Raw genomic sequence first — 27,692 nt, forward strand, 5'->3', positions numbered from 1 at the left:
CTTTTAATTTGTAATGTTTCCTTAGCCTTTCCTTGTCTCATATGACACTCACATATTTGCAGTCTGCAGACCAGTGATGTTGGTGCCCTGATAAGCAGTGTTTTCTCCCGTCTAAGCAAACTGGGGAGACATTTGAAGGTCAGGCCAGTATCCTATTTCTTACGAAACTTTCCCTCCGAGGGTGAATTTCCACTGATGGTTCTTGCTGGAAGCAGTCTTTACTATGATGGGTGCAAAGTGGTGACTTGGCCACTCCACCTTTCCTCATATTAAGGCAACCTTTCTCCCTCATTCTCCATTCATCTATTTATTTATCTGAATATTAACTTCCTTTCCCCTTAAGCCAGCTGTGCTCCTCAAAGTTATCAGGGGGAGGGGGAGGGGGAGGCCGAGAGGACAGAGCCTGGCCCCTCACTGTAGCCTTGGCCCCAGGAGCCCCCCAGCGATCCTTAACATGTTAAGGATTTGTGTATAACTCCATTTTCAGAAAAGTAGTTTGCCTCTTAAGTGGTAGTTTGAAAACCACTATCTTAAATATTCTCTTTACCCACTTTTAAGTATGAATTGAAGAAGTCTATGCTCAAAATACTGCAGAGGCAGCTGACTAATTCTCTGAATCCCTGTACAGATAAGATTTCATGGAGACTCCGTGCTCACAGAGATGCGAAAGGTCTTGCTCTTCAGTCTTGTTCCCAAAATGTATGTGCTGTGACTGTCATGCAGCACGGGTGAGAAGGCAGGTGAAATAGTCTTGGTCTCGGTTGCTTCCAGCATCTCACGGCAGCCTCCGTGCCAGCATGGTGGGGCTGCATCCAGGAGGAATGTGTGGGGAGGGGCCCTCTGTCTGGGTGCCTCCCCCAACCCCGCTCCCCTGTGAGGAAAGGTGGACCTGAACCTTTGGTCGACTTTGTGGGAGAAGATGCAGAGCCGTCCTCTGCTCTGACCACGTCATCAGCATCAGCTTAGTGTTAGGTGGACTCCAGGTTGCTGCTGTTGTTCAGTCGCTCAGTTGTATCTGACTCTTTGTGACCCCATGGACTGCAGCACGCCAGGCTCCTCTGTCCTTCACCATCTCCCAGAGCTTGCTCAAACTCATGTCCATTGAGTCGGTGATGCCATCCAACCATCTCATTCTCTGTCATCCCCTTCTCCTCCTGCCCTCGATCTTTCCCAGCATCAGGGTCTATTCCAGTGAGTTGGCTCTTTGCATCAGCTGCTCAAAGTATTGGAGCTTCATCTTCAGCATCAGTTCTTCCAGTGAATATTCAGGGTTGATTTCCTTTAGGATGGACTGGTTGGATCTCCTTGCAGTCCAAGGGTCTCTCAAGAGTCTTCTCCAACACCACAGTTCAAAAACATCAATTCTTTGGCACTCAGCTTTCTTTACAGTCCAACTCTCACATCCATACATCACCACTGGAAAAACCATGGCCTTGACTAGACGGACCTTTGTCAGCAAAGTGATTTCTCTGCTTTTTACACTGTCTAGGTTCGTCATAGGTTTCCTTCCAAGGAGCAAGTCTCTTTTAATTGCATGACTCTAGGATTTCTCTATAAACTCCAAACATTGACTGAAGACATTTATTTACAGACTTTAAGTAAGCATTCAAGCTGCTTTCAATCTTGAGCTGACTTTTGTTCCGCCTCCTGAAAGGACCATGTCATACACTCCTGGTTTCTCCTGTTGTTCAGTAAACACTTGCTGATTCGTAGCAGAATCATCCTCTGTTCCACTTCTTCTAGAATACTCATTAAGAGCTGCTGTATAGCGATGCTGTTCCATAATCAGTGGGTCAGTAAGTGGGTAGGTGGGTAGATGCGTAGGTGGGTGGCTGAGCACTTACCCTTTACTCCACCATGGATCCTCATGGTGCCACCTCCACTCAGCAGACGTGTGTGTCCTGTGTCTCCTGTGCCACACACTGCACTAGGCCGGGTGCGTGCTCGCAAGCGAGATGCGATGAAACTCCTCGTGGAGGTCATGTTCTTTTAGGGAGAGACTGACGGCAAAGAAGCAGTAGGCAGTTTCAGACAGCGGTGAGTGCCGTGAGAAGAAAATACTGCAGGTTGAGGGTGAGGCTGTTTCTCAGTGGGTGGTTCAGGAAGGCCCTCCGAGGCAGGGGACGGTGTCTACGAGCCTGCCCGGGGCTGTTGGGGAAGAGCCGACCGACGAGTGCGTTGCTCCCCAGAGCCAGGTCTCACACCCTGCTGTGTCTGACCCCAGCCCCTCCGCCTCTGGTCGCTCCCATTTCTCATCTCGCCTCCTCCTTTTCTTTCTATTTGTCAATGCTTAACAGCCTTGGGTCTGAGACTTTGGCCAAGTAGCCCACATTACTCATTTCAAAGAGGTTGACTTCTTTTTCCCGCAACACTTAGGACACGATGCTTTGCAAATCCTCCCCGGTTCAGTTCAGTTCAGTCACTCAGTCGTGTCCGATTCTTTGCGACCCCATGGGCCGCAGCACACCAGGCCCCCCGGTCCATCACCAACTCCTGGAGCTTACTCAAACTCATGTCCATCGAGTCGGTGATGCCATCCAAACATCTCATCCTCTGTCGTCCCCTTCTCCTCCCACCTTCAATCTTTCCCAGCATCAGGGTCTTTTCTAGTGAGTCAGTTCTTTGCATAAGGTGGTCAAAGTATTGAGGTTTCCGCTTCAGCTTCAGTCCTTTCAATGAATATTCAGGACTGATTTCCTTTAGGATTGACTGGTTTGCTGCCGCTGCTGCTGCTAAGTCGCTTCAGTTCCTCAAATCCTCAAATCCTCCCCAAAGGGGACTGATTCCCACTCGGTGTGGTCCCTACCTTGTGAGTGAGACCTTTTCCAAAAAGTATTCTGTAAATAAATTGTTTAGATTGGGAATATATTTCCCTATTGAAACAGCATAATATATGATGGTTGTTGGTACACCAGGACACAGTGTCATTAATGGTTAACTAGCTTGTGATATGATGGAACTAGACTGGGATGGTGCGGTTGGGGAAGGATCTAGGCCCTGCAGGCAGGTGTCTTCTGTAGATTTGAGACTTACCTCAGGTGATGTGTTGAAAACCAGCTTTTCTTCCCGCCTTTCATGGGCTTCTGAGAACCCAGTATCCTTGAATTGATCAGATTCTAATCCCTTCGGGAAACCACCCAAAACTCTCAAGCCCTCAGACTATTCCAGACTTCAAATTACCCACCAATCTCATTTTTATTTATAACTTGGACATTTATTTTCCACTTATTTCTAGTTGAAAGAGGTGATATATTGTCCCTAACCTGCGAAGTTCCGTTTCTCCCTGGTGGAGTCTGGGGGACATGGAGAAAACAGTTGTCTCTGTGTCATTGGAGAACTTCTTGCCAGTAATTGCTGGCAGAGGCAAGATCTGTCAGTATTACTAGCAGTAATAATAATAATAATCCCTGCATTCTGTGTAGTATTTGAGGATCACTTTAACTGCCCCAGGTCAGTATTTATGGCATTATCATTATAAATGATGGTGAGAAAGGAGTGGGTAGAAGATGGGAGCCTGCAGAATTGGGGAGGAGAAAGCCCTCTAATCCTCCAGTTATTCTTAGAAGTCAGCATTTAAGTAAACAGAAAAGGAAACCAAATGAACTTTTAAAGGGCCACCCTTCACGTTCTTGTGAAAGTACAAACTAATGACTAGTTTTAGGTAATGATCCCTGGTTTAACATTTATCAAGTGAATCAGCGTCCCATACCTTATAAAGAATTAAGGATGCAATGTCTGCTCTAAGGAGCTTCACATTAATCAACATATGTGGTCATAGTGAGTCAGTGGCAGACTTCAAAACAGCCCAGCTGGAAAAGGCAGGGGTGTGTAAGTGCATGTCCCATTCAGGGATGAAGGAGCGGATGGATGTGACGGAGGTCCACGCTGGTGGCAGGAGAAAGTCACATTCTTTGTCCTATGTCAGGAATGACTCTCGGTACTTTTGATCTAATAACTCATTTCATCCTCACACACAACCCTTTGATAGGGTGCTATATTATTGCCCCATTTAACAGATGAGAAAACCAAGGCCCAGGTCTGTCTCAGGTGAGTTGTCTGGTAGATTAGTAGGTGGTAGAGCTGGAATCTTAGCCCACACCCTTTTTTTTTTTTTTTAGCTTTTTATTTTGTATTGAGGTATAGTGGCACCCACTCCAGTATTCTTGCCTGGAAAATTCCATGCACGGAGGAGCCTGGAAGGCTACAGTCCATGGGGTCGCTAGGGTAGGACACGACTGAGTGACTTCACTTTCACTTTTCACTCTCATGCATTGGAGAAAGAAATGGCAACCCACTCCAGTGTTCTTGCCTGGAGAATCCCAGGGACAGGGGAGCCTGGTGGGCTGCCATCTCTGGGGTCGCATAGAGTCGGACACAACTGGAGTAACTTACCTTACCTTATAGATGATTAACAATGTTATGATAGTTTCAGGTGAACAGCAAAGGGGCTCAGTCATACATATACATGTTTCCACCCTCCGCCAAACTCCCCACCATCCAGGCTGTCCCATAACATTGAGCAGAGTTCCATGTTAGCCCTCATTCTTAACCATTGAAAGTCACTGCCTCTCTGGTGTTTCGGAGAAGAGGTTAGACCCAGATTGGGCAGGGCATGGAATACAAAGTGAAGAGATGGGAATTTGACAACCAGTATGCAGCTGAGAGCCACAGAAGTTTTCCAGCATTGCACACTGGGCCAGGATTTGTGATTGTGGAAAGATAATTTTGCCAGCAGCGTGCAGGAGGGAGAAAGACTGAGAATGAGAACGTTTTTTCCCTCAGCACATAATCACGAGAGTTTCCTCTGCTGGACGCCCTTCTAAGCTCTGGGGATAAGGCAGGCACGGCCCCGGCCCTCGTGGCGCTTTCTCTGCAGTTGAAAAGCCCGACGGCAGACATGTGGCAGCACAGAACAGGGGAGGGGACGGGCGTCACTTTGGTGCAACCAGAGATGGCGTCTCCCTAGGGGGACCTGAGCACCGGCATCTGAGCACCCGTGAGGAGAGCTCCGGGAGAGCTGACCAGGCAGCGAGGGGCCTGCAGGGAGGACGGTTGCGACCCAGCCGGTGTTGGGTCGCCTCCAGAAACCCCCCGCCCCGTGGCGCGTGGCAGGCCCCTCTGCGTGTGGGTGGATGGACAGAGCGCAGCCAGTCTGCATGGCGATGAGCGCTCAGGCAGGGCCTCAGGACCACGACAGCCTTACGTGGAAATAGCTGCTCAGCTGGGTGTTCCATTTAGTTGCTAAGTTGTGTCCAGCTCTTCTGTGATCCCATGGACTGTAGCCCACCAGGCTCCTCTATCCATGGGATTTCCCAGGCAAGAATACTGGAGTGGGTTCCATTTGCTTCTCCAGGGGATCTTCTCGACCCAGGGATCAAACCCACATCTCCTGCATTGGCAGGTGGATTCTTTACCACTCAGCCACCCAGGAATCCCATTCTGTTTAGTACTTTGCTTTTTTTAATCATTATATTACTTCATAGAAGGCAGCATTAGTACAGAGTTTATAAGCTGGGGCTCTACAGTCAGACTCCTGGGTTCATCTTTTAGCTTTAACCTTAATTAACTTTCTGTCTTTGGGCAAGTTTCTTATCTCCTTGTGATTCAGTTTATTTCTCTCTAAAGAAGATTTTTTATATGGATGAAATTAAATCATACATGTATGATTAAATCGTATGTGCCTGGCACATTGTAAATGCTCAGTAAATGTTATCCTGCATTATTCTAGATCCATGTTTGCTTGTATTAACAAAGGGCTTCCCTGGTGGCTCAGACGGTAAAGAATCTTCCTGCAATGTGGGAGACCCAAGTTCCATCCCTGGGTTGGGAAGATCTCCTGAAGAAGGAAATGGCAATCTACTTCAGTATTCTTGCCTGGAGAATTCCATGGACAGAGGATCTTGTCAGGCTACAGTCCTTGGGGTCACAAAGGGTCAGACACAACTGAGCGACTAACACACACACCACACAGCCACTTCCTGTAGACAGAAAGGCAAGGCTGCGGTCAGACCTGAGCTTGAACACCAGCCTCGTGGAGGTGCTGGAACCTTTCTGAGCCCGTTTTCTCCTTTGTAAAGGGGAAATAACTATTTCATAAGAAGATTTTCCATGAGATAATATGTATAAAACCCCAGCATCACAGCTCACTGCTGGTTGGCGCTCAGAAAATGACTCCTGTCATTGTTCATCACTGTTACTGTGTATCATCGCTGGCTGCAGAGACTTTCCTCAGGCTGAGACACCCTGATCCGCCCAGCGCTTCAGTGACTGGTGGACACTCAGGCTGCCTTCATCTACCATTGTTTTACTAATGACATGACTATGGTTCACTTCGGCCAAATCTGTTTGGTAGGGAAGAGAGCAAAGGGGGACACTAGCTTCCTTGGACATGTTCGCCAAACTGGGATTATGTCGTCTGATATACTAACCACTAAACTGGTACATGTTGGCAGATGATGCGTGTCAGAGCTAGCAGAGGACTTAAGTCAGGTAGAGGCACTTGGCCCTTCACAGTCCTTGAGGAACGAAAAACCCCTTCAACCGCTGACATGTGCGAGAGAGAGAATGGGTTCTTTTTGATGCCAGATTGTCTGAATGCAGGCTCAGCTACTTCTAGGAACAAGACAAAGCAGTGAGGAAGTGCCAGCTGAGTGGTTCTTAGAGAAAAAAAAATTAGGAATGAGTGCCAGCCCTCTACAGTGTGAGTGAACATCCCCATTTCTGGATCCTGGCGGAAGCCAGTAGAGAGACTTTTCCTCTGAGGCGAGAGCTCCTGCGATTTCTTCCATGACAGTCACACCTCTGCCCTCGCCAGCAGTGTCCCTGGGTGACGTGGGTGTTGGGAGTGACTCTCGCAGTCATTGGAAACAGATTTCCGCAGGCTTGGCAAGCCTGAGCGCTTGCTGAAGCCTCGCTCGGAACGCTTCTTTACTCGGTCACTAGCTGGTTTCTGAGCATGCCGCGCTCCTGAAAGGGTTTCAGTCACCAACCGTGTCTAACGTCTCCGGGCTACTTACTGTGTGTCTGGTAGTGTTCTAAGTGCTTTACATGTACTAACTCACTTAATCCTGGAAACTTATGAACCCGCTGTACTGCTGCCCCGTGTTGTACTGTGTCTGAAGATCCCGAAGCCAGGGCAGGAGGGAGCTCGTGCTGGGCCCTGCAGCTTCTAGTCCAGCGTGCGGATGAACACAGGCGCTCTGCTCCAGGATCCTCGCTCCTCCCCTTCCCTGTCCTGCAGAGCGCCTGTGTGGCACGTGCCCTTCCTGGCTCACACCAGGGACTATGGTAGGGACTGTAGGGCCCCTTGGGGCTCCTCCTTGTTCCTGGCCATCTTCCTCTGCTTGTGTTTCCTTCTTTGCACTTTCCACCTTCTGAGGTACTGTTTATTTGTTGGGTTTCTTGTCTCTGGTCTTTGTTCCACCGCTAGGATGCAGAAGGCAGACGTATTTTCTTGCGTCGTTCACTCTCCTTCAGTGATTATAGTGGCACCTGACAGATACTAGGTGCTCGGTAAATACTTAGGGGATGGTGGGTGGGTGGATGGTTGTGGTGCTGGTTCCTTCCTGAGTCAGTATCGTAAACCTGATGCTTCCTACACCTATTTGTGTTCTCTAAAGCATGCAAGAGAAAAATTTATATATGATTCAAATGTATAGCTCCAATGCATCAACTATTTGTTCTGACCTCATTCTCCTCCATGTGTGAGGTAGTGCAGTGATGGAGATATTTTAGACGATGTATTTTGAATGGTGTGTTAGGCTGCCACCTAGAAATACTGCCTTAGTCATCTTTGTTGAAATAATTGTTTTTTCCACATGCAAAAGAATGAAATTGGACCCCTTACACACCCTATACAAAATTAACTCAAAATAGATCATGGATGTGGTAAAGAATACACCTTCCAGTGCAGGAGATCCAAGAGACACGGGTTCAATCCTGGGTTGGGAAGGCCCCCTGGAGCAGGAGATGGCACCGCACTCCAGTACTCTTGCCTGGAAAATTCCATGGGCAGAGGAGCCTGGTGCAGGCTACAGTCCATGGGGTCACGAAGAGTCAGACATGACTGAGCAACTAAGCACACACACACACAGATCATGGACGTAAGAGCTGAAACCGTAAGACTTTTAGAAGCGTCAGCTTGAGTTATGCAGTGTTTTCTTAAATATATACCAAAAGCAACAAAAGAAGAAATAGATCAATATAAAAATTAAACTTCTGTGCTGCAAAAAAAAAAATTGTCAAGAAAGTGAAAAGGCAGACAATGAAATGGAAAGAAATACTTGCAAATCATATATCTGATAAGTAACTAGTATCTGGAATATATAAAGAATTCTTAGAACACTGTAAAAAGACAAATAGCCCAATATAGAAATGGGCAAAGGATTTGCATAGACTTTTTTTCAAAGAAAGTGTACAAATAGCAAATAAGCACATGAAAAGGTACTCAGCACCATTTGTCATGAGACCCCAATTCCCTCTCAAAGCCTATAATCAAAATACAGATGAGAACAGGTGTTGATGAAGCTGTGGAGAAACGGGCCTGCATACATTGCTGAAGGAATGTGAATAATACAGCCACTTTGGAAAAATCAGTTTGGCAGTTCCTCAAAATATTAAAGCAACTATTTGACCCAACAATTCTACTCCTGGGTATCTACCCAAGAGAAATGAAAATATATATCCACCAAAAACTCATACACAACTGTTCATAGCAGTGTTAGTGATTAAAAAAAGAAAAAGGCCCAAAAGTAAAAACAACCCAAATGCCTGCTGAGAGATGGATATATAAATGTGGTACATTCACCCAGTGGAATATTACTTAGCCACAAACAGGAATAAGTACTGATAGGTGCTCCAACATGATGAACTTGAAAACATTCTGATCATAAGATACCCTGTATTGTGCAGTTCCACTGGTAGCTCAGAAGTTAAAGCGTCTGCCTGCAAGGTGGGAGACCCGGGTTCAATCCCTGGGTCGAGAAGATTCCCTGGAGAATGAAATGGCAACCCACTCCAGTATTCTTGCCTGGAGAATCCCATGGTCGGAGGAGCCTGGTAGGCTACAGTCCATGGGATCGCAGAGTCGGACACGACTGAGCGACTTCACTTTTCACTCATACAAAGAGTCCAGAACAGGAAAATCTGTAGAGGAAGAAAGTAGATTAGTCTCTGTGCCAGGCTGAGGGCGGAAGCAGGGAGGGCGAGTGACTGCTGACGTAGAGGGTTTCTTTTAGGGAGGCTGAAATGGTCTTAAGTTAGATGGTTGCTTAACCCTGTAAATATGCTAAAAAAAAACAGTTATGTGCATTACATAAGAATTATATGGTGTGTGAATTATATTTTTTAAAAAAACAGTCTAAAATGAATATTACATTGCATACATATATCAGATTCCAGTTTGAGCTCCTATTCCTGACCACTTCCACATCAGGAGTCCTGGGCACTAATCTGCTCCGAAATGCTATTTTCATGTCACCTGCTGCTTGAGGCAGAGTCTGTATCTTTGTATGCCCTGAGTCCAACACAGCTCCGGGCACTTAGAAGCCACCCAGATATTTACTGAACCGAGATGACAGGAGTATGGCAGTTCGTCTAAGAGGGAAAGTTAGCCTGCCAGTGTTGTAGAAACCCAGGGCTTCCTGCACCCTCCGCCCTGCCCCTCCCATATACACATCATGACAGCAGTAATGTCTGCTCACTGTGGACAGAGCATCCTCTGATACCTTAATCACTGAAACCTACAGGCAGTCTTTTGAGGTTAGTGTGACTGTTGCAGAGAAGGAAGCTGATTGAGAAAGGTTAAGTGACTCACCCCCAGCCACCCAGGGATACGGCCAGACCTGAGAACCGGGCCTTTCCGCTCACACCCTTATGTTCCTAATAAGGTCCCTGACTGCTGGGGACGAGCTGGAATCAGAGAGCAGGCCAGCTCCAAATGGACTACAAGCCTCTGAATTTGTCTTACTTCAGGTCAAGGAGAGATTACCCTTTTGTCTAGCCATTGCATTAGACAGGCTGTTCTCTGGCTTGGGCAGTTAAGAGTTAAACTCCCATAAAATACAAGTCAGCAGTCAGTTTTTCTCAATCTCTGTGTTTTGCTGTGAGCCTATCTCCAGAGGTAAGAAAAATTGATTCTTAGGATTAAATGCTGGTTCATGCAGTGCCCAAAATTTTATTCATTTTTTTTTGAAGCAGCGGGTGATAAGCCCATTTGCTTGCTGTTCCCCGTGGCTGAGCTGGTTCTGCTGCACAGCAGTTAGAGAAATCCAATTCAGCAGACATTTATGGATCTGCCTTCATGTGCCAGGCAGTGGGCGAGGAGCCGGGGTCACAGGGACGAATACGCTTTGGTCCCTGTTTGCAGACAGTCCTTAATGTTTCCCAGCTCCTTTCATTGTGGCCAGCAGTTGTTGTTTGGGGAGGGTTTGGATCATTTGCCTTTACATTTTGGTGAAATATACTCCCTCTCTCAGAAAATTATTGTCTAAAATGTAAGAGCTTTTGTTTGTTAAATGTACAGGAGGTGAGGAGGTGGCATAAATACTTAGATCTCGACAGTGGGGCACTGATCCTTCAGTTCTGAGCCAGCTGTGTGAGACTCAGGGTTTGATGACATTTCATCCCTTCAGGGAGAAGTAGAAAACATTTATAGGCTCTGAATGAAAGCATGAGGGTATATACACAATTCAAAGTCAACCCAGCTGCCTCTCCATTCACATTTGCTGGGACAGCACGTGTGTGCATCCGTGAACTTACTTCAGAAGGCCAGAGGTAGTGAGGCAGCATTACAGAAGTGAGGAAAAGGGGGGAATTACAGGGGAGAATTACAGAGTGAAGTGAAGTTAGCACCTGAAATGTCACTGCCCTGATCCTGAGAGGTGGCCGGGCCTTGGGCAGGTTGTTGCTCCTTGTCCTCATCCGTGAGATTGAGGATAATCAGCACCTTCCTTGTGAGGCTTGGCAGCCTTAAATGAGACAGCAGATGCAGAGCACATGCCTTTAAAGAGCCCACAGTTAATGTGTCTCTTATTAGAGCAAACGGCCACCTCATGCGAAGAGTTGACTCATTGGAAAAGACTGATGCTGGGAGGGATTGGGGGCAGGAGGAAAAGGGGACGACAGAGGATGAGATGGCTGGATGGCATCACTGACTCGATGGACGTGAGTCTGAGTGAACTCCGGGAGTTGGTGATGGACAGGGAGGCCTGGGGTGCTGCGGTTCATGGGGTTGCAAAGAGTCGGACACAACTGAGCGACTGAACTGAACTGAACCGAACCGTTTAAAAGTAGTCCTTTGCCTTTTTTTTTTTCCCAAAGCTGTTTCCTTCTGGTACTTTTGTGTCCTGGCTTCTCAGCTGCACATTATTCCATGGTCATTTTCCATCTCAGTGTGTGGTTCCTGTAACTCTTAGTGGGCGCGCCCCAGTCTGTGGTCGGTGTGGGTGGTCTGTGGTTGGTGTGAGTGCGCTGTTCCCCTGTTGAGGGACATTTGGTTGCTGCCAGGATTTCAGTGTTGTAAATCATGCTTCAGTGAAGAGTCGTGTGTGTGTGGAGGGTGTTCACTGGCTTCCTGGGAGACCTCAGGCCGGTTCCGTCATCCCCGTGTGCCTGTCCCCTTCCTGCCACGTGGGGAGGAGGCAGTGCCCAGCTGAGGGGACGGCCGTGTGGGCAGACGAGGTAGGACGATGACCCAGATCCTCATCGGGCTTCACCTCCTGGCCTCTGTTTGGGTTTGGGGCTTGGGGCTCGCCCTCCAGAGATGAGGCTTCGTCAGTCACAGCTTCCAGAAGGACTGTAGCAGTGTACGAGTCAAGAGCCTTACGTGAGAGAACCAGTTTCTCCAACCTCTCACTAGCAGTCATCCTCACGTGTAATTGTGTAAACAAACAGAAAATGCTGTCGTCTGTGTTTGAGCAGCTCGTTAGGGCAGTGAGAGGACAGGACTCACTCGAGCTCACTGCCCTAACCAGTCCCCACCTCATCTCACAGAGGTCAGGTTCCAGAGGCTGTCCATGAATCTTTTCCAAAGCTTGTAGTCCCCACACGCTTTCTACCAAATTGCAGTATGTGTTGGTTCTTTGAAACTTAAAAATCCAATGTATTTTATTCCTCACTGAGTTACATGCTTACTGTTGAGTATCTGTTAATTTTTCCAAACAAATCCACAGTTTGCTCTAGAAAATTTGCCATGGTAGGTCATAATTTTGATGATTCCCTTTCTGCTCTGCGGAAAAAAAATCGGCAAGGGCAACCACATACCCTGGTTTGCCCACTTTATACTCATCATAATGTGATGACTCATAGCACCCCCTTCACTGTCAAAAGTGGCCTCTTTTGGATGATAAGTTATATTATCATCCTCGCCCCAGGGCTTCCTCAGCTGCAGAGGTATGTGTCTGTTCTTCCCACCTCCCTCCTGCCCTGGACGACTTTCTCTCTGCCCAGCAAGGGCTTCAGCCATGTGGCTTTCTCTAGGCTTTCCCTGGAGGTCCTCATACGTGCCCAGCCTCTTCCGTGTATCACACAGCCGTGTCCTTGGTACTGTTTATTGCGCTTAGTGTAACATCCTCTCAGTTCAGTTCAGGCACTCAGTTGTGTCCAGCTCTTTGTGACCCTATGGACCGCAGCACACCATGCCTCCCTGTTCATCACCAACTCCCAGAGCTTACTCAAAATCACGTCCATCGAGTTGGTGATGTCATCCAACCATCTCATCCTTTGTCGCCCCCTTCTCCTCCCACCTTCAATCTTTCCCAGCATCAGGGTCTTTTCAAATGAGTCAGTTCAAAGTATTGGAGTTTCAGCTTCAGCATCAGTCCTTCCAAAGAATATTCAGGAGTGATTTCCTTTAGGATGGACTGGTTGGATCTCCTTGCTGCCCAAGGGACTTTAAAGAATCTTCTCCAACATCACAGTTCCAAAGCATCAATTCTTCGGTGCTCAGCTTTCTTTATAGTCCAACTCTCACATCCATACATGACTACTGGAAAAACCGTAGCTTTGACTAGGCTTTGGTGTAGTCAATAAAGCAGAAGAAAATGTTTTTCTGGAACTCTCTTGCTTTTTTGATGATCCAATGGATGTTGACAATTTGATCTCTGGTTCCTCTGCCTTTTCTAAATGCAACTTGAACATCTGGAAGTTCACGGTTCACATACTGTTGAAGCCTGGCTTGGAGAATTTTGAGCATTACTTTACTAGTGTGTGAGATGAGTGCAATTGTGCAGTAGTTTGAACATTCTTTGGCATTGTCTTTCTTTGGGATTGGAATGAAAACTGACCTTTTCCAGTCCTGTGGCCACTGCTGAGTTTTCCAAATTTGCTGGTATATTGAGTGCAGCACTTTCACAGCATCATCTTTCAGGATTTGGAATAGCTCAACTGGAATTCCATCACCTCCACTAGCTTTGTTCACAGTGATGCTTCCTAAGGCCCACTTGACGTCGCATTCCAGTCTGGCTCTAGGTGAGTGATCACACCATCCTCTAGGTCCAGTTATATTGTTGCAAATAGCAACATTTCATTCTTCTTTTATGGCTGATATTCCTTTCTATATATGTGTATATATTCCCATCTTTATCCATTCATGTATCAGTGGGCACTTAGGTTGTTTACTTATCATGGCAAATGGAAATAATGCTGCAGTGAACATAGGCATGCAGATGGCTTATCAGATCAGCTGCCTGATTGTTTGGTGTGGCATCAGGGTGTTGCTGGTTATTTTCCCAGTCTTGGAGGAGTGGCATGTCGAAGCTTCCCTGTGGGCCTAGCAGCATGCCCCTTCGCTCACCAGAACTCCCTGCTCTGGGGTGCCCCCTGTATGGGTCTCAGGGGCCCTTCTGTTGGGGCGGGGCTGGCTTCTGGGCATGCGCATAGGCAGGGCTGCTCCCTGGCCCAGGAGCTGCCGGCCCTGCCTGTGCAGTGGCAGCTGACATGCCGGTGGTCGGGGCTTGTCCAAGGGTGACTGGCTGTAGGGCCTGTGGTGGTTCCAGCCCACTGGATAGCAGGCTGGTGCTGACGGGCTGGACGGAGGACGCCAAGATGGCCCTGGCCAACAGTGGAGTAGTCGTGGGTGGAATGAGTTCCTCAGGAGGGTGGCCATCAGTGTCTCTGTCCCCAGGAGGAGGCCTCGTTGCCTCTTGCTTCTCTAGATCAGCAGTTCACCACTTGCAACTTTTTAAAGTTATATCAGCTTTAAAGTGTATCCTAAATGTAAACTTTGCCCTTATCAAGTATAATAAGGTTATTCATATTTGCAGAGCACCCAAAAAGCCCTCATACAAACACAGCAGGCAGGGCCAAGCTGAGTGAGCGGCACCAAGGACGAGATACACACAACCCCCGTCTTGATTGGTCACAGGCGGAGTTTTGTTAACAAGATGAAAATCTATAAATAGAGAAGCTTCTGCATTGGAAAAACAAGTACATATTAACTCTCAGGGTGACTTCCTTCTTTACTGAGGTATAGTTTAACTGGCTAAAGGGCTTTGTCATGATGGTGTGATCACTCACCTATAGCCAGATATCCTGGAATGTGAAGTCAAGTGGGCCTTAGAAAGCATCACTGCAAATAAAGCTAGTGGAGGTGATGGAATTCCAGTTGAGCTATTTCAAATCCTGAAAGATGATGCTGTGAAAGTACTGCACTCTGTTGGGAAGCGTAGTGCAAAATAGCCGTAAAAGGAGAAAGTCCTTGGGAAAATGGCGAAGGGCCAGAAATACCCGGCTTTGCACTGTGGACAGAAAAACATCTCCTGCCTTTGGTTATGCTCGGCGCCAAGAGTTAATAGGGATGTTACTTGTGAAAGCGGGTTGTGGGATAAGCCCATGAGTCATTTAGAGCGCGCTGGCCTTGAAATGTTTTTACTGATTATGTGTTAACTCCGTATGTGCTCTGCTGACCGTATACTTTAAGCTCTTTGTTCCTGCTTCTATAAAAAAGCTTGACTGCAGAAATAAACTTGTCAGTCCTTGCAAGAGACTGTCCAAGTGTCCTTCTTTCAGGTTCGTCGCTTCCAAGTCCCAGGAGAAAATCCCCAACAAGTGGCGCCACGAACAGGGACTTGAGAGGAAGGCTGAACAAAGTGACGAGCCCCTGCAGAAAGAGGTGAGCAGGATGGGGCACACAGCAGTGAAATTCCTTTCATTTCTATAATGCATCATTTTTTGAAACAAAATGGTGTTAATGTTTCAAGAGATCAGTTGAATGACTGCTATCATATTTTACTGGAACAATTCATGGTTTCCAGAAGAGGGGACACTCAATCTAGACATATGGAAAAGGGTTAAAAGTAATATTTTGTGAGCATATTGGCAAGGGTTACATGGTCACTCATACAGGCTATCATAGAACAAATTGAAGGGCATAACGTTGATTTGGAAGTAAAAACTATTCGATCTTTACATGAATATGAGCATAAGGAACAAGATATGCAAGGTGCTTTGAAATATAAGAATGTTATGCTCAATCAGACACAATCCTTAGAAAAACAACTTAGAGACATATATATACAGGATATGTCAAAACTGAAGCCACTTGGAACGGGAGTCATTTCATTCAACGGACAGCCCAAATCTGAGGTTTTTCCTTCTGCTCCGCCTGTAACAGCAATTGCTAACTTTGCTCGTACTAATCATTTCACTCCTCCTCGGGAGATGCCTGCTTGCACTTTCGCTTTCCCAATGCAATTTAATCAACGTGCCCAAGGCCAAAATACTTGGGCTAATCTAGATTTTGGCATGTTGTCTAGCTTTAAGAAAGCATGCACTCTGTATGGACCTACTTCTCCTTACTGTATAGAATTTCTCAGAGGATGGGCTGACTGTTGGATGCCATATGATTTTTTTCAAATAGCAAAGATAATTCAAAATCCTCAACAATTACTTCAGTGGCAAATATGGGTTAATGATAAGGCCCAACAAATGCTGATTGACCAGCAATCCATGGTAACCCTGCCAATTTAACCTATGATATACTCACTGGAACAAGAGCCATGGCTGATATGATTGCGCAATTAGCTAATATTACCCTTGAGATATTACATTTCATTAAAGAAACTGCCTGCAGGGCATAAGCAAAGGTTGATAGCACTAACTCTGATGGTTCATTTATTAAGATTATTCAAGGACATAAAGAGGAATATTCTCAATTTGTAGGAAAATTAAAGGATGCAATTGAGAAATCTATTAAGGATGTGACTTTACAAAATATTATTTTAAAACAACTTGCTTTTGAAAATGCTAATGAGGAATGTCAATCCATGCTTAGATCAATTCAAGAGACTAGCTCTCTTATGGAATATTTGAAAGCATATAGGGACATCAGATCTATGTCCCATAGAGCAAAATTGGCAACATTAGAAACCTTTAATGTACAAAAGGCTGCTAATACCAAATGTTTTAACTGTGGGAAGCCCAACCATATGAAAAAACAATGTTGCCTACCAACACAGGCCGAAAAAAATAATACTACTTCTAATAAGAAGAGACCCCCAAGAATATGTCCAAGATGTAAAAAGGGGTTCCACTGGCTGAATGAATGTCATTCTAAATTTGATAAGGATGGAAACACCTTGAACCCTGGTGTACAGCAAAAACAACAGGGAAACTGATAAAGGGGCCGTCCTCTAGCCCCACTACAAAAGGAGGACCTAATGTTATGACGCTACAAGCAACTACATCTAAGAGTACTTGCATTGATATATCTAGTCCTTATGATATGGAACTAATAGAATTATACAACACCCACAAAATGCCCACTGGATATTATGGCCTGATTCCACCCAGGACAATAGTACTAATTTTGGGACGTAGTAGCTGCACAATGTGAGGTTTAATGGTATTGACCCGTGTTATGGACAAAGATTATGAAGGAGAAATACATGTTATGGTAAATGTTATAAAAACGGGAAATGCATACTTACGAAAAGGGGAACATTTTGCACAATTACTACTTTTGCCATATGTTAAACCAATGAAGGCATCTGATAAAGTTCAGCAAGGAAGCTTTGGCAGTACCAACCTTACTGCTGCACTATCCACCTTATTAAAGGAACATCAGAAACCCATGCTTACTTTACGCATACGGGGAAAGAATTTCACACGCATATTAGATACCAGAGCTTATATTTCAATCATTAGAGCTGCAGAGTGGCCCCTCGATTGGGGTAAGGCTATGGCTCCTTCTAGACTATTAGGAGTGGGTGAAGCTGATGCACACAAACTTTTGTCAGTGCATCCTATTTACAAGTGTATGGCCCTGATCAAATTGTAGCTTATCTTAAACCATATATTACTAATATCCCTATCAATTTATGGGGACGGGATTTTCTTGAACAAACGAAAGCCACAATTTCTTTAAATGAACCTTTTTAATGGGGGCCATTGAGTTAACACCGCTGCCTCTCGATTGGGAATCTGATACCCCAGTATGGACACCTCTATGGCCCCTAACTAAAGAAAAATTGGCAGCTCTTACACAATTAGTAAATGAACAATTACAAAAAGCTCATATAGAACCTTCATTTTCCCCATGGAATTCCCCTGTTTTTGTAATAAAAAAGAAATCAAGAAAATGGCGAATATTGATAGATTTAAGAAATGTTAATAATACCATGTCACCTATGGGGCCCTTACAACCCGGATTGCCCTCCCCTTCTATGGTACCAAAAGGATGGTCTGTAGTTATTATTGACTTACAAGACTGCTTTTTTACTATACCTTTGCACCCTAAAGATAGAAAACGTTTTGCCTTTTCAGTTCCTTCTATAAATCACATGGCTCCTATTAAAAGATTCCAATGGAAGGTGCTACCTCAGGCAATGATGAACTCCCCTACCATTTGCCAATATCTCATATCTGTTTTATTACAACCCATTAGAGACAAGTATCCTACTGCATTTATAATTCATTATATGGATGATATACTTCTCTCTATGGAATCTGATGCAACAGTTATACAATGAAGTTACTACTACTCTTCAAAATCATGGCCTGCTTGTTGCGCCAGATAAAATTCAATGGAAAGCACCCTTTAATTATTTAGGACATGTTATGGAAGAATCTAAAATCAAACCTCAAAAAACTCAAATTTCTGTGCAGTCTCTACGCATGCTGAATGATTTTCAAAAATTGCTAGGAGATATTAATTGGCTGCGGCCACCTGTTGGCATCCCCACCTATGCCTTACAAAATCTATTTAAAATTTTAGAGGGATCCCCCGACCCTAATAGCCCTAGGCAGCTAACAGAAGAGGCCAAAGAAGAACTGGCCTTAATGGAGAAACGCATTCAACAATCTTTTTCAACTAGGCTAGATTATGATCAGCCAGTTTCTTTATATATATTCCCCACTGAACATTCGCCCATTGCAATTATAGCTCAACATAGCCCAATAGAATGGGTATATTTACACACTAAACAGTCTAAAAAAAATTATGTCATATATTGAGAAAATAGGGCACTTAATTATGTCAGGAAGAAGCCATGTACAAACTTTGACTGGATTTGATCCATATGCAATACACATTCCCTTGACAAAAAAAGGAATTGCAAATTACCTTACAGTATAATTTGACCATGCAAATGGCATTAAATGATTTTCAAAATGTTATCTCATTTCATTTGCCAAAAAGAAAATTATGGGACTTTCTACAATGTACTAAATTCATTGTAACTAATATCATTACATCCCAACCTATTTCCAATGCACCCACCTATTTCATTGATGGCAACAAGAAAGGCATAGCAGGGATTGTTGGCCCTGATATCAAAGAAAAATTACCCACTACCTATTCTTCAGTACAGAGTTGAATTGTATGCTTTATATGCTCTTTTGTCGCTTCAAGCATTATCCTTCAACGTATATACTGATTCCAAATACCTTGCTTCCCTTTTTCCTGATTTTGTTACCTCCTTTTTATACAACCTAGATGAAGAATTATATACTCTCTTTTCACAGACTCAAGCCTTAATTCGCTCACGTATGGAACCTTTCTTTATTGCACATAAACATGCTCATTCAGGTTCACCTGGCCCTCTGGTAGCAGGAAATGATGCTGTTGACAGGCTCATAGCTCCCATTTTTACATCTGCCAATGACGAACATGCTAATCTTCATACCAATGCTAACAGATTGCACTCTAAATACCATATTCCTCTCACTGAAACATGACATATTATTAAAACCTATGATGTTTGCGCCCCTCTGCACTTACGAACTACGATTTCAGGAATTAATCCCCGGGGGCAACAACCTAATTCCCTTTAGCAATCTGATTTCACTCACTGCTCCTTAGGAAAGTTTTTTGCTTTCTGTCTCAGTTGATACATTTTCAGGCTTTATCTGGGCAGTACTTGTCTCTTCAGAATCCAACAAATACACCATTTCCACACTCTTACTCACCGTCCCCATTATGGGGATTCCTTCTGTCTTGAAAACAAACAATAGACCTGCATTCACCTCGCATTCATTTCGTTCATTTTTATCAGAATGGAACATAACACACATTACAAGAATACCCTATAATCCTCAGGGTCAAATCATTATTGAAAGAGCCCACTGCACCCTAAAAAGTCCTTTACTAAAACAGAAAGGGGAAATATGGAAGAGGAGATAGACTTCTTATCCTATGAACCCTCAATTACTATTATCTTTAACTCTTTATTCTCTGAATTTTTTAAACTTAACAAAAAATAATTCTGACACTTGTACAGATAGACATTTTACAGAAGACAAAAACAGCAAATTAGAAATCAATACACCAATATTGTATAAGCAATTTAATCAGTGGCTGCCAGGAATCTTACGACTCCTAGGCAAGGGTTATGGTCTTGTCGTTGCAGATGGAGAGGAAATCTAGGTTCCCCTTCGCTATGTCCGTTACGGAGAGGGACCCCAAGAACGGACTCCCTCGGGAAGTGACGAAGTTGACGCAAAGGGTCTCGTCAATGACCCTGGAGGAGCCAATGAGAAAACGCCATCGTCTGAATCCTTACCTGACATGGGCTCAAGTGAAAAACATGACTCATCAGGCTGAGCAGACACTGAAGAGCAAGAGGAACATCATAATTGCTCCTGGTTTAATAGATGAAGCATTAGAGGCTTTCATAAATCTAAAACAAGTTTCTGGACTGATAAGGACATATTGCTGAATTGGTATAATGGGGGCTTATCACCCCCACGACCCAGGATTGTCGTCCCCATTGTGGGGCCAGAGCAATGGCCTATTTGGAAAATTCCAGCAGCTTTAGAGCACTTCGCTAATGTTTATGGGACTGTGGGTGTGTTTCGTCCTTCTAATTATTCCTTCCTATACAATAGTACTGGCTAAATTCAATCATGTGTTCACCTTCCGAGCTTGTTTATCGTAGGGCATTTTGATATTGACTTATCAGCCAAGATTGTCAATTGTACTGCATGTGCACTGTATACCTGCCTTAATCACACCATTTCATATCACCGTGCTAGCATTGCGCTAGTTAAACAAAGATCTGAGTTATGGCTTCCCGTAAACTTAACTGAGCCTTGGACTGATTCTGTATTTCTTTCTGTATTGTTGAAAATTGGATGCGACAAGCTCAGATAGATCAGCAATTACAAACACAAATTAATGAGTTACAAACTGTGGTTATCCACTTAGGAGATCAAGTGTAGCAACTGACTTTCCAAATATGTATACATTGTCACTGGAATTTTACTTCTTTTTGTCTAACTAACATGCCCTAAAATAGCACTGAATATACTTGGGACAAAGTTAAAGCGCATTTGCAGGATCTCACAAATAACTCAAGTTTAGACATCAATTTGTTGAAACAACAAGTTGCTAATTTTCAAGTTAGGATACCTAGGGAATTGTATAGCACTCAATTCTATGATACTTTAACCAAAACCCTATGGTCTCTAGACCCTAGAGCTTAGCTTTCAGGAAGCAATATTTTTATATATGTATTAATCACCCTGCTCTTTTTGTCCTTGATTATGGGATACAGAAGTCTCTACTCAAGACTCCATGCTTCCCACAATGGAGTCCAACTAGCAGCCGCCATGCTTAATTTAAAAACAAAAGGAGAATATGTTGGGAAGCATAGTGCAAAATAGCCGTAAAAAGAGAAAGTCCTTGGGAAAATGGCGAAGGGCCAGAAATACCCAGCTTTGCACTGCGGACAGAAAAACATCTCCTGCCTTTGGTTATGCTCGGCGCCAAGAGTTAATAGGGATATTACTTGTGAAAGCGGATTGTGGGATAAGCCCATGAGTCATTTAGAGTGCGCTGGCCTTGAAATGTTTTTACTGATTATGTGTTAACTCCGTATGTGCTCTGCTGACCGTATACTTTAAGCTTTTTGTTCCTGCTTCTATAAAAAAGCTTGACTGCAGAAATAAACTTGTCAGTCCTTGCAGGAGACTGTCCAAGTGTCCTTCTTTCAGGTTCGTCGCTTCCAAGTCCTGGGGAGAAAATCCCCAACACACTCAATATGCCAGCAAATTTGGAAAACTCAGCAGTGGCCACAGGACTGGAAAAGGTCAGTTTTCATTCCAATCCCAAAGAAAGGCAATGCCAAAGAATGCTCAAACTACTGCACAATTGAACTCATCTCACACGCTAGTAAAATAATGCTCAAAATTCTCCAAGCCAGGCTTCAGCAATACGCGAACAATGAACTTCCAGATGTTGAAGCTGGTTTTTGAAAAGGCAGAGGAACCAGAGATCAAATTGCCAACATCCAGTGGATCATGGAAAAAGCAAGAGAGTTCCAGGAAAACTATTTCTGCTTTATCGACTATGCCAAAGCCTTTGACTGTGTGGATCACAATAAACTGTGGAAAATTCTGAAAGAGATGGGAATACCAGACCACCTGACCTGCCTCTTGAGAAACCTCTATGCAGGTCAGGAAGCAACAGTTAGAACTGGACATGGAGCAACAGACTGGTTCCAAATAGGAAAAGGGGTACGTCAAGGCTGTATATTGTCACCCTGCTTATTTAACTTATATGCAGAATACATCATGAGAAACACTGGGCTGGAAGAAGCACAAGCTGGAATCAAGATTGCCAGGAGAAACAGCAATAACCTCAGATATGCAGATGACACCACCCTTATGGCAGAAAGTGAAGAGGAACTAAAAAGCCTCTTGATGAAAGTGAAAGAGGAGAGTGAAAAAGTTGGCTTAAAGCTCAACATTCACAAAACTAAGATTATGGCATCTGGTCCCATCACTTCATGGGAAATAGATGGGGAAACAGTGGAAACAGTGTCAGACTTTATTTTTGGGGACTCCAAAATCACTGCAGATGGTGACTGCAGCCATGAAATTAAAAGACGCTTACTCCTTGGAAGGAAAGTTATGACCAACCTAGATAGCATATTAAAAAGCAGAGATATTATTTTGCCAACAGAGGTCCATCTAGTCAAGGCTATGGTTTTTCCAGTGGTCATGTATGGATGTGAGAGTTGGACTGTGAAGAAAGCTGAGCGCCAAAGAATTGATGATTTTGAACTGTGGTGTTGGAGAAGACTCTTGAGAGTCCCTTGGACTGCAAGGAGATCCAACCAGTCCATCCTAAAGAAGATCAGTCCTGAGTGTTCATTGGAAGGACTGATGCTGAAGCTGAAACTCCAATATTTTGGCCACCTCATGCGAAGAGTTGACTCATTGGAAAAGACTCTGATGCTGGGAGGGATTGGGGGCAGGAGGAGAAGGGGACGACAGAGGATGAGATGGCTGGATGGCATCACCGACTCGATGGACATGAGTTTGGGTGAACTCCTGGAGTTGGTGATGGACAGGGAGGTCGCAAAGAGTCAGACACGACTGAGTGACTGAACTGAACTGAACTGAAAGGGCTTTGTGGTTTGAGAGTCTCTATTTTCCACCAAACAAGTGCCTGCATTCCTGGGCTGCTGTGTTCATGTCTTGAAGGTGAAAAAGCCAGTGTTTTGAGTGAGAGATCCTGCCAGGCTGACCTGGTGCAGTGTCAGCTGAGGGGCTTTGGTTCACAGGTCATTTAGGGGCCTGCAGTCCACAGTGCAGACTCTGAAGTCGCAGTGGAAAACTGGTTTTGTGCTTGCTTTAACCAGGTGACTTTCGGATGGTGGTTGGAGAGGATAAGGCAAAAGTGTTGAATATCGTGAAGCCCAACATGGCCCACTTCCGGAAGGTGTACGGCAGCATTCTGCAGGAGAGCCCCCAGGTGGTGTATAAGGCCCAGCAGGGCAGCCTGGAGGTGAGCGGTTGGTGGGACATCGCGGGTCCATCCTGAGGCAGGAGCCTGTTTAAGGGGAAAAGTCGGATGCGCAGTATGACCAGTGTAGTAACTATTCACAGAAAGTGCGTTTTGCGTGTAAACGTGTTCTCTGTGTGTTTGAAATAAGGCTAAAAGGTCGCATAAGAAACTAGTGACAGACAGGAGGCTGCCTCTGGAGAAGGGCCAGGGGCTGACATGAGCCGGGTGGGGGCCGGTCTTCACCGTGTGTACCTTTTTTGCCATTTGAACTTCTTGCTACATATATTAATTATTAATCAGAAACAAATAGAAGCAAACTCTGAAATTACCTTCTCTTCACCTCCAAACCCATCTGCCTCCCAGAGGTATGCCGTCTTATTCACAGGTTGGTGTGTTTGCTTCCAGACTCATTGCATGCGCTTCTGTGTGTATTTGTACGTGTATAGACATGTATGAAGTGGCTTTGTCTTTTTCATTTGGTTTTATTTTACATAAATGTATTCATATATGTTATTCTGAAGCTTGCTTTTCCCCCACTTGTTATATGTATTGTGTCTTGGGACTTTTCTTTTGACATAGTAGACAAGACTTTCTTTCAAGGCACTTTTCAAAAAATTACTAAGTTTTTTGAAAATAAAAGTCAAAGAACCTTTGAAAAATGTAATTTGGATATAAGATTTTTTAAACTATAGGATTCGTGGTTTTTTAATCTTTACGATAACACCATTAACTTTTTTAAAGCTCCTCCTCTTCCACATAATAGGGGCAATTCATGTTGAATAACAAATTAATGGTATTTCTAGAACTGAAAGGAAACTTTAAAAAACAGGAATTATTTTAAATGTAATGTTAGAGAATAACATGAATGCCCAGAATACCCACCACTCAGGTTAACAGATTTTGCCATGTTTGCTTTAGATTGAGGTTTTTTGTTTTTCATTTTTACTCTTCTCAAAGTGATGCCTGCACACTTTAAAAATCAGGTGACACCCCAAGGTTTTTAACAAAAAGCAGCATTTCCCTGCTGCACACCTTCCTACTTGTCTGTGCTACTTCCCAGAGCAACTGCTCTCATCTCCTTCACTGATTCTTCTGGTGTTTATCTCCATATCTATAAGTAATATGGTTTGATTGTTATTTCTTGATTTGTTTTCAATTTTGTACATTTTTTGTCACCCTTTTATGGAAAATGAGAATTTTTTACTCGCATGCACTCCATTCACACACACACACACTCTCTCTCTCTCTCACGCACTCTTTCCGCCTCTTTCTTCACCACCACCCACTTAGGCTCCACATATAGTTATTACATGGGCTTTCCACATGGTTCAGTGATCCACCCAGATGGTTAAGATCCATCCACCTGCAGTGCAGATGTGGGTTCAATCCCTGGATTAGGAGGATCCCCTGGAGGAGGGCATGGCAACTCACTCCAGTATTCTTGCCTGGAGAATCCCATGCACAGAGGAGCCTAGCAGGCTACAATCCATGGGGTCGCAGAGTCGGGACACAACTGAAGTGACTGAGCATGCATGTATGCATACTTATTACATAATTTTAGATTAATAGTCAAAATTTACTTTATTAAGACAACTGGGTTTCTTCATTGCTGCCATATACTACTGTGAAATTTACTTTCCTGCACAACTTTGTTTTTCTTGGAGTTAATCAGTCCATTTGTTCCTTCTTGCTTAGTGTCTACATTGTTGTGGTTCAGTCGCTAAGTCATGTCCAACTCTTTGCGACCCCATGGACTGCAGCATGCCAGGCTCCCCTGTCCTTCACCATCTCCCAGAGTTTGCTCAACCTTACATCCATTGAGTCAATGATGCCATCCAACCATCTCATCCTCTGCTGCCTCCTCCTCTTGCCCTCAGTCTTTCCCAGAATCAGGGTCTTTTCCAATGAGTCAGCTCTTCACATCACATGGTGAAAGTATTAGAGCTTCAGCTTCAGCATCAGTCCTTCGAATGAATTGTCAAGGTTGATTTCCTTTAGGATTGACTGGTTTGATCTCCTTGCAGTCCAGGGGACTTTCAAGAGTCTTCTCCAGCACCACAGTTTGAAAGCATCAGTTTTTCAGTTCTCAGGCTTCTTTATGGTCCAACTCTCACATCTGTACATGACTACTGGAAAAACCATAGCCTTGACCATACAGACCTTTGTCGGCAAAGTGATGTCTCTGCATTCTAATACACTGTCTAGGTTGGTCATAGCTTTTCTTCCAAGGAGCATCTTTTAATCTCATGGCTGCAATCACTGTCCGCAGTGATTTTGGAGCTGAAGAAAGTAAAGTCTCTCAGTGTTTCCATTTTCTCCCCCATCTATTTACCATGAAGTGATAGGACCAGATGCCATGATCTTAGTATTTTGAATGTTGAGTTTTAAGCCCACTTTTTCACTCTCCTCTTTCACCTTCATCAAGAGGCTCTTCAGTTCCTTTTCACTGCCATTAGGGTGGTGTCATCTGCATATCTGAGGGTGTTGATATTTCTCCTGATAGTCTTGATTCCAGCTTGTGCTTCATCCAGCCCAGCGTTTCTCATGAGGTACTCTGCATGTAAGTTAAATAAGCAGGGTGACAATATACAGCCTTGACGTACTCCTTTCCCAATTTTGAACCAGTTTGTTGTTCTATGTCCGGTTCTAACTGTTGCTTCTTGACCTGCATACAGGTTTCTCAGAATGCAGGTAAGGTGGTCTGGTATTCCTATCTCTTTCAAGAATTTTCCACAGTTTGCTGTGATCCACACAGTCAAAGGTCTTAGCATGGTCAATGAAGCAGAAGTAGATTTTTTTTTTTAATTCTCTTGCTTTTTCTGTGACCCAGTGGATGTTGACAATTTGATCTCTGGTTTCTCTGCCTTTTCTAAATCCACATTGTACATCTGAAAGTTCTCAGTACATATACTGTTGAAGCCTAGCTTGAAAGATTTTGAGCATTACCTTGCTATGAAATGAGTACAATTGTGTGGTGATTTGCACATTCTTTGGCATTGTCCTTCTTTGGTATTGGAATGAAAACTGACCTTTTCCAGTCTTGTGGCCACTGCTGAGTTTTCCAAATTTGCTGGCTAAGTGAGTACAGCACTCTACCAGCATCATCTTTTAGGATTTGAAATAGCTTAGCTGGAATTTTATCACTTCTACTGCCTTTTTTCATAGTAATGCTTCCTAAGGCCCATTTGACTTGATACTCCAGGATGTCTGGCTCTAGGTGAGTGACCACACCATGGTGATTATCCAGGTCATTAAGACCTTTCTTGTATAGTTCTTCTGGGTATTCTTGCCACCTCCTCTTAATCTCTTCTGCTTCATCTAAGTCCTTACCATTTTTGCCCTTTATCATGCCCATCTTTGCATGAAATGTTCCCTTTGTATCTAATTTTCTTGAAGAGATCTCTAGTCTTTCCCTTTCTATTTTGAAAGGACATTTTTTCCCTCTATTTCTTTGTGTTGTTCACTTAAGAAGGCTTTCTTTTGTCTTGCTTTTCTCTGCAACTCTGCATTCAGATGGGTATATCTTCCCCTTTCTCCTTTGCCTTTCACTTCTCTTCTTTTCTCAGCTATTTGTAAGCCCTCCTCAGACAACCATTTTGCCTTCTTGCATTTCTTTTTCTTGGGGATGGTTTTGGTCACTGCCTCTTACACAGTCTTACGAACCTCCGTCAATAGTTCTTCAGGCAGTCTGTCAGATCTAATCCCTTGAATCTATTTGTCATTTCCACTATATAATCATAAGGGATTTGATTTAGGTCATACCTGGATGGCCTACTTTCTTCAATTTAAGTCTGAATTTTGCAATAAGGAACTGATGATCTGAGCCTTAGTCAGCTCCAGGTCTTGTTTTTGCTGACCGTATAGAGCTTTTCCATCTTCGGCTACAAAGAATATAAAAGTGAAAAAAAGTGAAAGTCACTCAGTCATGTCCAACTCCTTGCAACCCCATGGACTCCAGGCCAGAATACTGAAGTGGGTAGCCTTTCCCTTTTCCAGAGGATATCCCAACCCAGGGATTGAACCCAGGTCTCCTGCACTGCAGGTGGTTTCTTCACTAGCTGAACCACAAGGAAAGCCCAAGAATACTGAAGTGGGTAGACTATTCCATCTCCAGCAGATCTTCCCGACCCAGGAATCGAACCAGGGTCTCCTGCATTGCAGGTGGATTCTTAACCAAATGAGCTATCAGGGAAGCCCTGATTTTGGTATTGACCATCTGGTGACATCATGTGTAGAGTTGTCTCTTGTGTTGTTGGAAGAGGGTGTTTGCTATGACCAGTGCGTTCTCTTGGCAAAACTCTGTTAGCCTTTGCCCTGCTTCATTTTGCACTCCTAGCCAAACTTGCCTGTTACTCCAGCTATCTCCTGCCTTCCTACTTTTGCATTCCATTCCCCTGTGATGAAAAGGACATCTTGTTTTGGTGTTAGTTCTGGAAGCTCTTGTATTTTCTATATACTTGTAAAT

The 27,692-nt window shown here is 44.3% G+C and overlaps 1 protein-coding gene across 1 annotated transcript in view; it reads left to right on the plus strand.

Moving 5' to 3' along the window:
- Window positions 1-27,692, plus strand: part of LOC112581246 (phosphatidate cytidylyltransferase, mitochondrial-like) — a 51,088-nt gene that overhangs the window by 11,424 nt on the left and 11,972 nt on the right. The window contains 1 exon segment of the mRNA XM_044934146.2: window positions 23,082-23,227. Coding sequence (XP_044790081.1) covers window positions 23,082-23,227 — 146 coding nt within the window.

This window comes from Bubalus bubalis, chromosome 21 (assembly GCF_019923935.1).
Source record: "Bubalus bubalis isolate 160015118507 breed Murrah chromosome 21, NDDB_SH_1, whole genome shotgun sequence".
NCBI classification, from domain to species: domain Eukaryota; kingdom Metazoa; phylum Chordata; class Mammalia; order Artiodactyla; family Bovidae; genus Bubalus; species Bubalus bubalis.